This window comes from Pagrus major, chromosome 15, assembly GCF_040436345.1.
Source record: "Pagrus major chromosome 15, Pma_NU_1.0".
In the NCBI taxonomy this organism is placed as follows: domain Eukaryota; kingdom Metazoa; phylum Chordata; class Actinopteri; order Spariformes; family Sparidae; genus Pagrus; species Pagrus major.
Window position 1 is genome coordinate 6,043,386 of NC_133229.1, and position 14,409 is coordinate 6,057,794.

The following is a 14,409-nucleotide window of genomic DNA, read 5'->3' on the forward strand; positions in this document are numbered from 1 at the left end:
GCAAGCTCGGAGTTGAAAACACTCAGCTGTATCCAGGAGCTCTGTGATCTACCTGATAACATCAGAAAGATCTCCTCTTGTTAAACAGAGCGGGGAGGCTTACCCTCCGCATCAAACATGGCAGACTGTTCACCCTGCTGCCGAGCTCGCAATACTGATTGACAGATCACAATCCCTCATATCTGTGTGGGGGAGGGATCACGGCCCGATGAGCCTGTCCACTGTAAAATTGGGCTCAGCTCATGAGGAACTGCAACGTCACTACCAAATAGTGTGTGAAAGACAGATATTGTGCTTGTTAGGTGGATTGAAAAAGAAGCACGGACAGGAAACTGGGTGATGGGTGTGTGTGTGTCCATCTGACAGGTCGTGCGTGTGAGTGACAGGTGATTCTTATTAAATGTCAGCTGTCGGATGCACTCTGCGTTCACGGTGGTTATCCTGAGGGGTCTGTTCACGGTGACAGTGGAGTGCACCACTGCCTCATCATCAGTAACAAAGGACAGTGATAAGGCTCTCATGTGGAGATTTGTGCGGGCTCATCTGCCGGATGAACGTTCATACTTGACCTTTTCTCACAATTAATGTTAATATCTGTCTTTGGTGGTTATATCAAACCCACGCAGAACATCACGCTGTATCACAAAAAAACACTTAAGGTCATAAAATTCACAGCAAATTTCAGCCCACGCAGACCCCAATCTCCGGTTTTCATGTATGACAGTGTTTCCGTGCCCGGACCATTTTTACGAGTGAAGTGAAAAAGCCTCAGAGGTGCTGCCAAGTCAATACGAGCATCGAGGTAGAGGGGTGGACATTTCTGCATCAATACAGTGACAGAACACAATAGGAGTTTGCAGCCTACACAAAATTACTGCTAATGTTGGCTAGACAATAGAGTTGTATAGTTATGTGGCTATCTTGCATTGAACTGAGGGCGAATGCTAGGCTAATGTTACTTTTGTATGATGGGAGATGTGTCGGAGGGCGGTAGAGATCAGCAGTTTCATGAACCTACAGGGAAGCACCTCTGGGCTGCAGTGGCAGCAGGCTAAGGCTAAGCAGGGTAGTCCAGATGACCCTCAACCCAGCAATGCTTTCCAGCTCCTCCTGGGGGATCTGAGGTGTTCCCAGGCTAGAAGAGATATCTAAAAAGGACTTTCTGAATAAAAAGGGCGTTTAGATTAATCTGACTTCCTGTATTAAGCACTAAAAAAGAAGTCATGCGCAGTAATATAGAATATTGAGGCTGCAATACATTGAGATACATCAAGATGCACCAAGAATCGTTGTACAGGTAAATCTTCATCAAGGGAGGCCCCAGTCTGTAAACTTTCAGGCACAAAAACACTTAATTAGGGTTGTCAACTGAATGTACACGTCGTTTTTTTGGCTCTCGCAACAACTGATGCTGACGTTTTTCTTGAGAGGAGAGTCACAAAAATGTTTTTTTTTTTAAAACTTGGGTGTTCATCAAATGCAAGAGATGTGTAGGCGAGCTGGGGTTTTGATCAGACAGTCACCTGCTTGCCAGAATGCCACTGAATGCCACTCTAAACTGAAGGTCCTCCTCACTGTAATCTCCCTCCAGACTTCATCAAGGACCGGGCTGCATGCCCACCACTCATGCTGCTGAAGTCCCACTTTTTCTGTCGGCTGACAGCTGAAGGTCCTTAAGCATGTACAAGAACCCCCTCAAAGACGAGAGTCTCTGACAGATGAGGGCGCAGAGAGGCTGACCACGTACAGTGAGGATGGAAAGCATTTCATTAGTTGGTCAGAAAGCAGGAAAACATCCACATTTCAGCTTAAAATTGTAACAATAGAAGAGACATGCAGTTGGTTTCCAAAAGTGCAATAAATATCTTTCTTTGGAAGCACACTGCTGAAGTAAATATATATAAGATACTATTGTAGTACAATAAATAAGCCCCGAATCTGATGAAATCAAGCTGAGAAATAAAAAACGTTACATTGCCTTGAGGTTGTCTTTGGCGATAATGCTACATACAGAATTGTGTCACTTCCTCCCACCTAGAGATTCACATAAAGACCCAGTTGCCGTTCACGGCCTCTCAGCTTTGGTTTATAGATCACATGAGGCGCGTCTGAGATGAAACAAAACCCCCTCAACAATATTGGCCTCCTATATGTTCTCCACTTATCTTCATGCATGCTGGGCTGCAGGGGGCGAGAAACAGCCCCGCTGATTCCTCTATTTCTGCATGCACACAGGGCTGTGAGCTGTTGCTTAAGGATTGCAGAGAAGAGGCACAGCATCAAACACTGAGAGTCTGGTCTGCCTCCCTTACAGGACGGAGTCAAGTGCGAGGCTTACGTAAGAGAGCTCGGAGGACTGCATAAGTAAAAGGTGAAATAGGGGTTAGTACTTTTGGGAAACAGATCGATGGACAAAATAAGGGTGGAGACGAAGCGATGATATAGAGCAGAAGTTCTCACTAGTAGTCGCGAGATGAATCTGGGGTTTAAACATTTATTTCTTCTCACTAAATTATGCTTATCTTTCTGTTTTCCTTCAGGAGCAGCAGCGAGTGGAGCGTGGAGTGCTGGAGGACTATTTTTGCTTTCTCTCAGGCTATATACAGGCTGCCCTGCCTCAGGAATGAAGGTACAGCTCTCTTAAAAAGACACTAGATCATTAAAAGGTAAAACAGTCAAGCACATTGCCTCTTTTTGTTACACTTTACACTTTCATACATGAAACTAAACCTAAACCCTCGTTTACACACATTAGACTCTTTACACTCTGGTTTGAAAGGTAGACTTTGATATAAGCAGAATATGGATTACCATGTTCTATATTGATGCCTCTGATGCATTTCCACTCCCACATTTAACTGCATGTACAAGCACATATATTTGACGTCATTATAAGCTTTGAAATTTGTCAGTATTCCTGTTTCTAATAATCCCTGTGTTCAAACAGAGCCGGTTTTAACATTCTATGCTACGGTAGCCATCAAAAGCAAACAGGCCGCAACTTGCACATAGACCAGAAATAAGACCAAATACGAGAAAAATAAGGAAACGAACTTTGTCAATGAGACAACACATGCACAGCATTTTGGAAATGTGCTCCAAATACAAACAAATACATGAATGGCCCAAAATACTTCCATTAAGAAAAACGAGTAAATACAGAAATGATACAAAGTTAAAAACACACAAACCCCCGAAAACACATGCACATCTAGTCGCCACAACAGACGTGCTCCAGGGCCTCTAGGGGGAGCACTCTCCACCGACTGCAAGAGCCCAGACCTTCTTCTGTTAACACAATACATGTTGTGTGGCTGATGGTGACATTAAGAAAATGTACTTCAGTATATTTATTTACTGTATACTTGTTGTATTTTTACATTACACTACAGTTAACACTTCATGTTCCTCTGAACAGAAACTCTCAGTCCTGCTGTGTGTTTAGCTCAGCTGTGAACTATTAGCTCCATTAGCTGTAAGCTAAAGCGCAGCTGGTACCGGTGTGTCGATACTGCAGAAAATAAGAACTAAAACTGTTACTCAAATATCAATGTTTTGATTATTGATATTTTTGACAACATTATGCAGGGGTATAGTGTAAAAGTTAAAGTTAAAATGGCAGAAAATCACTTATTTCCAGTTGTAGAGCAAGTGTTTCAGTACCTCAGTAGAGAACAACCCACAGATGTGTTGCCCTTGCTTTTCCGTAGTATTTCACAACGGAGATGTTAAACCAAAAGACACAAACTCAAGCCACTAGACAGAGGATTGTGGACTTTTCAGCAACACTGACTGGTTTCCTGCATGTTTCCTCCCTGTGTGCCGCAGGAGCATTTCAACATGGGTGGAGAAAACAATGCTCTTGGCGAAAGGTCAGATTTGTGTCCACATTCACGCAAATCAGATGTATAAGATCCAAAAGCAGATTGTGCGCGAGATACAATAGATGCACCGGGCTGCGCGCAAAAAAGCAATTACAACCGAGAGCGTTGGCCCTCCCGCAGGTCTAACTTAGAATGAATAATTTACATATTTCTTATGCTTGAGTTTGCAGATAGATTCCTATCTGAAAATATACTTTGACAGATGAACAGACATATTGTCTGCATTGCACTCCCCCTTAATGGTTCATACATGAATAATCTCTTTCATACTGAAGGTGGTGGACAAAGGGTATTCATCTACATCGGCAACGAGTGGTGTGACACTTAAATGCTACAGATATTGTGTATTATACATAATAATTTCCTGCTTTGTTCAAAAAAGGCTGTAATGTCTATCTTTATACTCAAATAGAGATGAGTGACGTCAGAAATACTGTGACAGTGAAGGATGGATAAAAGAACAAATACAAAAGCTGCCTAAAGCTTGGACTCCATTATGTCAATGGTGAATTGCTTTTTCCATTTCACTGGATACTTATTAAAAGGTACCAGACAAAAATGCACCAGTTCTGCTAAATTTGAGAGAAATTTTGATCCATATTGGTAATGAGCTCTGAAGCTGTCTTGCTTTGGCCTTATCTTTTTGACATAGTCACAACACACACACACACACACACACACACACACACACACACACACACACACACACACACACACACACACACACACACACAGCTGTAAAAATCACACTTAGTCCACAAAGTCTCTGCGCACTCATGCCAGCTCTGTACTCACTATCTATAAATAAAATCAGACCTTGTGCCTTTCGGGGCCCTGCGGGGAATAAGAAAACAGTCTGCAACTCACAGGAGAATCTGGTACAAACAGCGAGAACCTTCACACTTCACTGAAAACACCGAGCTCAACTGGAAAACAGACATGTACAACAATGGAAAATCAATGAAGTTGCCTTGGTAGGGGCTTCAAGAAGGATAATAATCAGACAATGATTTGAGACGGGGGAGGCTAAGACAATGTAATTAAATAAGAGAGTCACAATCAGATCAACATTGGATTGAAATGTGGCTCGTCTTGTGGAAAAGGCAGACTGGCTGTCAAAATGTCAAGTTATTGACTTAAAAATAGATTCATATGAATACTATGGGCCGACTGTTTGTTTGTATCATTCGTACAAATCATTTTGAACATTAAGAGTTGCTACTATTTTTCAAAATCATTAACTTAATTTGACCTTCCAAAGTATGCACAACGAACATCTCGTTAGCTGTTAGCCTACCGTTGCTTTACCTGTCTAGCTAGGCTACCTGTCAAGCTTTCTGTTTATGAAGTTTAAAATGACAACAAAGATTTACTGAATCCATACAGTACACGATTTTTATGATTTTTATGTCTCATCTCTAGTTTGCAGATTCAATCAGCTGTAGTTAGCTGATTAAATAAGCTAATTGTCAAAAGTCAATTGATGACTTGCTAAAGAGTCAGCATCCAACAGACGATACATGTAGAAAACATTTAAATTAAGAAGTATTATTCAGGTACTGTAGCATAGTTAGTCCTGGCATAAAAAGATCAAAATGCTAATTTAGGCTAATTCTGCTTGGCTGCCTATTCTCGCACAAGTAAGACAGGGATTTATTCTTAAGTGTTCATGCTTTCAAACAGTATCTTTGACTTTCAAAGGAACCACACAACCAAATCCTTCTTTTTAAGGGAGTGTTCTTATTGACCTTATTGAAGCCCTGTGCACTACTTCAACATGTGAACAAATCCTGCAAGTCATGCTTGAGTGAGTTTGGACCAGGAGACCTTCTCACCTATCAGCGCCTTTCAAAACAAGCATCTCAGCTCCAAACAATGAGGGTTTCTATGTGTGCAAGTATCTGTATTTCTGTGCATGTTTTTCTGAGTTTGATTACAACAAATACTTTCTCGGGAGTCGGGAAGATCTATCTTTCGACCCCTTATGTCTTCTTCAAGATCAGCAATCAAATTTCTCAACAAGCCGACTCTCAGTTGATCTCAGGTGCTAAAATATCCAGAATAACACCGTTATGTTCAAACAGTTTTCTATTCAAAATCCCTTGTTTGAATGCACCTACAGGAGCTGAGGTTATACTGGCTGTGACTCAGCCTGGCTCAAGCCCAAAGGTAATAACACTTGGGTGGCATTTACTGTAGGGACAGCCACTGCCACTTAGAGTTATTGTTAGTTTTAAAAGAAAAAAGCTGTGATTTATTGAACCTGCCTCACAGACTCTCAAAAGCCACAAACAGTCTCGTAATGATTTAAGAGGCGTAGTGCATTTTCAAATGAGGGCTAAACACCAAACAAATACAACTCTTGAGTTTCAAATTGTCCTTCATCACACCGATGCACTTTTCAGACTATTTTTGGGCTGTTTACTGTTCGGTTTTCTAACTACAGAAAGAGTTCATTAAACAGATTCCTGGATGTCAGGTGTTCTCTGCAGCAAACAGCCTATTTGGCATACCGACTCCCATGTGTAGCCAACACAGAAACAGCTATTAGTCAACACCACATGGAGAGATCTGGATGAAGACAAATTTATTCAATTACGTACACAATTGCATCTGCTAAGAAATTGGATATTTATCACCTTTCTTCACCACTTAGAAAGTCCCCTCCGTCTCTCTGCGGCACCTGTGCCCTTCAGCTGTGGCTATTGTACTGCAGTGGGAAGCAGCTGTAGCCGTGCACGCAGGGCAGGCATGATGAAAGGCTGTTTCGTCTTTTTTTTTTTCTCCCCCTTCTACTCAATTACAGCCCACCTAGGCCTCTGGTAGCCAGCCAAGACACCCCACAGAGCACCAGTCGCTCGTCCAAACCCTGAATGACCAGACCGGCTCTCTCGAAACTGTTGGAAGTGAATGAGATGCACTCTGGACATATGCAGCCTCATGGAGAATTATGAAGTATGATATGGAACAACTCATCGCACACAAAGCGAGAGCAGATAAACTAATGGATTTCTGATAAGCTGTTATCACGATTCATGGCATGAATGCATCAGTAGCAGTCTATTCTAACATCAGAAAAATGGGGTAGTCGAGCGGCTGTGAGATGGGAAAGCCAGACTGAGTGCAGGGTTAGAGACGATAATTTACTGTTCATCTAGATAGTCTTTAATGGACTATTTGGCTCCAGTGTTACAGATGCCATTATCCACAATTATGTTTCGTACGCTACGGCGAAATGATAAAAAAGGAGCACTGATGGCTGCACCCACAATCACAAAGTGTTAAAATTCTGCTGGATTGTGGCCAGTTCAAGAGCACGAGAGGCTAAAATCAGGCGGGTCAGTGAAAGTATTCAAAGTAAACCTCCAGTCAAATGTTCTCACCAGATTGCCAGAACCTGCCGCAAGTGCCTCCTCCATTCTGCATATTTAATCCATTGGCATCGACGAGGGATCTGATGTTTTCGCGCTGGCACCAAGTGTTTCCTGTTGCTTCAAAATGAAGTGAATGCATAACAGGTGCGAGCAGGATTGGCGCTGGGTGGTCCCCGACTGTAGAGGTATGTGTTTTTAAGATAAGGATTTACCAGGCACAGACAGAGAAAATACTAACAAACATCACTCTTTTATGTTCATACTGGCATGTGTGATGAAAGCTGACAATAAACATCCTCCTTTGGGGTGGATTTGCATTGATACATCATAATCATCATCCATTTTAAGGCACATATCTGAGTTTATCTTAAATCAACAGGAGTAAAACATCAGACCAATTTCATGGCCTGGTGATTTCATGGACAGTATCATTTTTACAAGGGAAGTTGAGCAAAAAATTGAATTACCGTTGGTTTGCCTTTAGAAGACATAACAAATTGGATCCACTGTGCACAAAATGCAGAAAGTCTCTAACCATTTAATTTCATACTGTAATGAAAAAAAACAGGGCCTCAACTGGTGGGATGATCCCAGCTGACATCTAATTGTCCCTGTAATTGAGTCTTTGAATGTCTGCGTGCAAAACAAATTTAATTCAGCGTCTGTTCTTAAAAATGGGGCTTAAAATAAAAATGAGCGTGTTACAAACCACAACATGTGTTTTATTATTCTACTTGCATCTGTTTTCTTTAGCTGCTGCGTGCCTCCATCTTTCTGGTTGGACAGCCTCTCTTGTGAGTAACAACAGTGCGAGATGAAGACCATTTGGCTGCAACTAGGGCTGGGCATCGTTAAAAGACTTCGATCCTGGCATCGCAGATTTATATAGAAGTAGAACTCGGTACCAGATGCAAAGATGGCGACTGTTCAAACCAATGAGAACTGCTCGCCTAGTGCATATGCCAAAAAAGAGTTTCGCTTTTCTCAGCTTGAGGATAGTTTTACAGTTATAAAACCTCCATGGATCAAAATTCACAATAGAAAAAGTCATGACCTTGTTTGCGGTTCTTGTTGTCCTGTCAATATTTTTACAGATGTTTCTTTTATCATGGCGGTCTATAGGGAAAATGCTTTTTGGGCCACAGGGGAATTCGTTGTCGCAATACCGCGCCTGACCACCGGGCGGCACACTGAATTTGATCCTGGTTCCTAAATGATACTTTTTCTGATACCAATTTCATGAAATCTGTTTTAACAAAAGATAACATTACACATACACGTGGTGAGCCCCGTCTCTGCACTTAAGCTAGTCTTTTTCTTGCATGCCTCGACACAGCCAATCACCAGCACATTACATCTCGGCACTACCAGCATGCTGCATGCTTATTGGGTCACTGACGCCAATGAGATTAAGATTGAAATGATTTAGGAATTGAAATGAGAAGACATTTTTCAACACTCAATTAGGCAATTCAGTTGGTTGGTATCGAAGTTCGATACCCAGCCCTAGCTGCAACTAACGATTCTTTGCATCATTGATTAATTGATCTATTTTCTCGACTAATCAATCACTTGTTTGATCTATAAAATGGTGAAAAGTGCCAATTAGTGTTTTCTAAAGCCTAAAATGATGCCTTCAAATGTTTTCTTTATCCAAAACCCAAAGGTATTTAATTTACTGTCATAGAGCAGCAAAGAAAAAAAATATTCACATTTAAGATGCAATCAGGAAATTCTGAACTTCTTTTTTTCTTATTACTCAAACTGATTAATCGATTAAATAGTTGGAGATAAATTCAATAGTTGACAGCTCATCGATTAATCGTTGCAGCTCAAGAATTCCATGTTTTACCCATTTCAGTTTGAACTAAAAGTGGCAAATAACACCAAAAATGTCATTCTTCAGCTTAAAATAACAACTCTGCATTCAGTCACCATGACTGCCTTCCCTGTTCCCATGCTTTCTGTTTTTTTCCCCTGGATTTGGTGCATTAGTGGAATGAAATGTTGAGTGCACCTGTCAGATTAAAGGATTGAAGGTATCCCATTCGATTATTTGTTGACTGTAACTGTTAAATCTAATCTCCTTGTCTTCCTGTGAAATAAATTGAATTGAAGTGTGGGGAGCTATTTTTATTGGAAGTGAAAGAGCCTCTTATCCTGATTCTGCGTTTACGCTTTGTGAGAGAATAATAAAAAAAAGAAATATTTACAGTGTGCCGCCTTCTGCAGCCTATGTATTGTGTGTGAGGGAGTTTGTGTGAATCCGTGTGTGTTTGCGCACATGCAAGAGGGAGAATGAAAGAGCTCGTCTTTCATGTTGCGCTGCTTTGATTATTGCTTTCCAGTGTTGGATTAATATTCAACGTTCAGCTCTCGGAGGATGGCAAGTCAGCATCAATTTGTGTAATCTGAATACCTATAACTGTGTCAATGGCAGTCCTTCATACATCAACTAAACAATTCCCAGAGACTGAGCTGCTCGTTTTCTGGTTCATTTTTTAGCTCAAACAGCAGCATGAAGCAACACCAATTAAATGTTCATTATACAGGTAATCAATATTCAGCAGCTCTCATTAAGAATCAAGAAAATATGAGCTGGTTGCACACATGGTGTTTCAGCTGAGGAAGTGTACAGGTTGACTGATATGAAAAAATCTTAATAAGGGACGGCTCCACTGTTTCCTCCACCCTGAAGCCGGACCGGCGATGGGAATAGAGTCATCAAACCCTCAGCGATACATGCTCCATTTCAACTACATAACACGGAGACCGCTGTTGCTACGGCAGCAAGCTGAAATCAAAGCTGTTTCTACTGGCGATTCCCCCGGGAGGTTCAGTGGTTCGCTTCTCTGATGTTCCTCCTGTCATCATCATCATCACCAGAGACACCACCACCACGCCTGCCCTTCAACGCGCTCGCACAAACCCTAACAAAAATCTCACTTCTTCTTCTCCTTCTTCTTGCTTAAATGCACACATACACCGTCACACGTTAAGACAATCACCCAAGGGAATAATGATCATGACAGAGATGCAGTGTGGAGCTGCGGGGGGTGTTTGTGTTGCACGGCAGCTTTGATGTTAAATTGAGGAAAAAAGGGAAAGCAGAGCAAGAAAGTGACATCTTTATATTGGATGGCAACCCTTTAAGCAATGTTAAGAAGAAGATCCCACTTTCCCTGAACCGTTTATATCTTGAGGATGCTCCACACGTACGATGCCTGTGTATTTGTGCTTTTATTCACAGATATACTGCGTCATGAATGTAGTTGCTCACTGCCCATATATTACCCCTGTTACTGGAGAATACCCCTAGATGGTACATGTTAGCTTGTTGTCCATGCCCCTGCCGATACTGACTCCTGACCCTGTCATATCCCCAAACTCTTACAGTTCATGTGCATATGGCATCTTGCGCACACATTGTGTTAATTCCTGAGGACGTGCACAACCGACGCTCCAAAAGGACGCAAGATGAGGCCGGCCCTCATTCGTACCCAAATGCATTGTTGAAAGCAAGTATATCTCCAGCCTTAAGGCTAATTTTTGCTTAAAGTTAGATATGGACAGAGCCTTCTGTCCGCACTCTATGTCCATTTTGTCTGCATTTCTTTATGTTTTCTGAAAGCTTATGGATATGGACCAACAGAGCTGTACCTCAGGTTGTCGTGGGGGGCAGTACAGTAGTGGAGCCAGTAGTTTGAGCGAGACACGACCACAGGACAAGAAGAAGAAGTTTTAAAAATGGAGGCACTTCTTAAGGAGAGGTAATGGGAGTTGGTGAGAAGTTTTACTACAGAACAGCTGGGAGCAGATTGGACAGGAATGAAATGTGAGTCGACGCTGGCGAAGGAAAAATGGAGGTCCATGCGAGACAAATTTGACTTTAAGCGGTGCCCCCTAGCGGTTGTATTGCTTAAGATCAATGCCAACGTGAAGGAGGCAAGGATGTATGATGGGAATGGACGGTTATACCAATTGAACTTGACGTATCTGTTTTTGTACGTAAAGGGAGCATGAATGAGCCTTTAGAGGAACGGCTTCTTTTCCCCATGCTTTGCTGGATTCAGAGTGAAGTTGCAGCTCTAACTAACATTTTGGATCAAAGCTGTGTAAATATAGAGCCGCATCCAGTGAGTTATAATCCCACAATAATTCTGACTTAATCTTTCCATGCCCACAATTTCATTACTTCTCTAAGTACAGTTCCTGAGGACATACTCTTCAAGCAATCACAGTCAAAGTAATCCGATCCCAGGAGAGGCTGCTGCCAATTTTCACTTTTTCTTCAGGGACGTCAGTGGTTTAAGGATCTGTATGAATGCAGACCCAGAATGACACCCCAGCCTCTCTCTGACGGTTATTATTTAGAAAGGCTCTTTGGCATTGTTCTTCTCATACAAGATGCTCAAGCTGAAGCCAACTGCTCACATTTCAAATCCAATAATGATACCCATCACGTGCTCCTAACCACCCCGGATCAATTAAAACCCAATTAACAGGAGTAATATGGAACATAATCCGACTGTGCTATTGTCCAAATCCTATCGGGATCATTAGTAATCATCTCACAGAGCTGGAGGCAAAACTACATCCATACATTTACAGACACAGCAATATATCACCGCATGTATACCCGGCAGGCTTTAATCAATCCCTGCAACCCAGTTCAGTTCAGTAGGTGAATATGCACATCAATCAATCTACGCCCCTGTGCTCTAATTGCTTAATTCTCTTGTTTGTGAAATCTCCCGGGACACGTCTGGAAACACATCCGAGGTAACCCATATTAAGGGCGGCATGATGGAATAGGTCTATACTGCTCCTGCTGTGCAAGTGGGACTCAAACATTAACTGTGTATAATTAACTAAAGGGCATATACACTAAAAAGTGGGAAGGGCAGTTGAGCACAGATGGTTTGTGATTTTGGCTTTATTTTGACTCATTCCTCTCCAAATTAATATCGCTTTGAATTTTGAGGAAGAAGTAAAATAAACAAGTGAGTGTTTCTCATTTACCTTATATAAAAATCTATATATTTGGAGTGATTCTTCACAAACAATAGCAAAATCAGGCTGAACGTCCACATGCAGATGCCATTCATTCAAAACAAGGCACATTGTGAACACTGTAAACAACCCCTCATATATTTTAACATGTCATTCCATTAAAAATGCCCAAAATACATATTTTTACCATCCAAACAGAGATCTCAGAGAGATTATTCTGAATATTTTCTTATTTTGAAACATCTATTCTGAAGTCTGCGCGTGTGTCCACAGCAGCGCCAAGTTTGTGTGTATAATCAGTGTAAGAAAGTGCGTGGTGATAACTATTATTACTGTTTCTTAATGGCCGTGCGTGTTTTCCCCCCCGCAGCCAGCGCATCTTGTACCGCATTACCGCGCATCTCTCAATCAACACGGCGGACTTACGTCTCTGAAGCGATTCCAGTGCTTGATCTTGCGGCTGTACTGTGAAATGGTGGACAGCCACTGCTCGTCTTCCATGAAATTCCCCGTCTTTTCCGCCTCTTTGACGCTCTTCACGTCGCTCTGGAAGGTAGAGCCCGGGAGCATCAGCAGCGGGACGAGAAGGCACACGATATCCGTCATTTCCACCATGGTAACGGGCAAAAATCACCTCGCGCAACACCGGCTGCTGGCTGTCCTCTTCTGGGAGGGGGAGGATGCTGAGGCTGGATTGAAACTACCAACTGATTAGCCTATAGGATGCTCCTTCTGCTGCTGGCAGAGGGAGAGGGGGAGGCAGGGAGGGAGGCAGGGAGGGAGAAACCTATTTGATAACAGCGGTCAGGTCCTGGTACTGTGTGACTCTGTTTGGTATGTTTGTAAGGTATAAATACGTCACACGCTTATTTGCATTTTTATTTTGTTGATGTTGGTTTTGCACCTTCAGCTGTCACGTGACGTCCCCCCCCCTCCCCTCCACGTCACGATGTGTTCAGGTGGGACAGCCTGTCCTGTATGTGGGACAGGCTGAATAAAGGCTGCAACTCAGGATCAGGAGGTAATCTGCGGATTGTTTTCTCAATTAATAATTAATCATTTGTTGTATGAATTTACCAGAAAACTGTGTCACAGTTAATCATATAAAACAAATAAAAACAGGAGTTAAACAGGGCCTATATTCCCGTGAAGATGTACTTTAACGATAAATGAATTATCAGAACAGTTGCATATACATTTTATCAGATTATTTTTTTTAATGATTTTAACCCTAGTTAATATATATATATATATATATATATATATATATATATATATATATATATATATATATATATATATATATAAATATATATATATACACACACACACACATATATATGTATATATATTTGTATCTGTGAATGTCACAAATAATAATAATACTTATAATCCACACAGGTGTTTTTTGTTTTGTTATTTCCTGTTTTATTTTGAAGTTGTAATATGTTCTTTGTGATTAACTTAAAGTATAAATTCACCCAAAAATGACAATCCAGTCACTATCTACTCACCGTCACGCTGATGGAAAGTCGGGTCACGCAAAAGTGTGTTGCAGCATCCTCCTAAACAACTGAAGTAGCTGGGGACTTGTTTTAAAATGTCAACACTCCATATGTAATTCAGCAGTCAATCAGTGACTAATGACCATTTCACTAGTAATTAGTATTTTAGTTAACTGCATAAATAAAGTAGAAAGCACCCAATTTTTGCCACAAAATGCAGCTAATTCTACCAGTCTTTTTTATCTTTTATAGGAAACTCAAAACAATTTTAGAAAAATAATCACGTGGTTTCATTAAACACCATCATAAATCATCATTTTGAGAGCTTAAGCTCTGAACAGACCCTGACTCTTTTAATGACACCATACCAGTCAAAAATCCCTATTTCATGTTCAGTCTGGCCTCTGAACAGGATTCTTTCACAGCCGATCATATCATCAGATTAGTTTTAGCAGGGAGAGCACAGGTGTTACTAATGACACTAACGATGGCTGTGTTCCATTTAAGTGTCCCAGTGAGCCCTGACAGTGAACCAGTGTGCATAATATCAGGGCCCTGGAACTGGAACACCTACATGCAACGCTGCCATAATTAATGTTATTAATGACACACATGCTATTCTTGCTATCACGA

The 14,409-nt window shown here is 41.5% G+C and overlaps 1 protein-coding gene across 1 annotated transcript in view; it reads right to left on the bottom strand.

The window, feature by feature from the left end:
- The window catches only part of spock2 (SPARC (osteonectin), cwcv and kazal like domains proteoglycan 2), a 34,267-nt gene extending 21,381 nt beyond the window's left edge, over positions 1 to 12,886 (bottom strand). The window contains exon 1 of the mRNA XM_073481868.1: positions 12,698 to 12,886. Coding sequence (XP_073337969.1) covers positions 12,698 to 12,886 — 189 coding nt within the window. The remainder of the gene's footprint in view (positions 1 to 12,697) is intronic.
- Between the last annotated feature and the right edge of the window lie 1,523 nt (positions 12,887 to 14,409).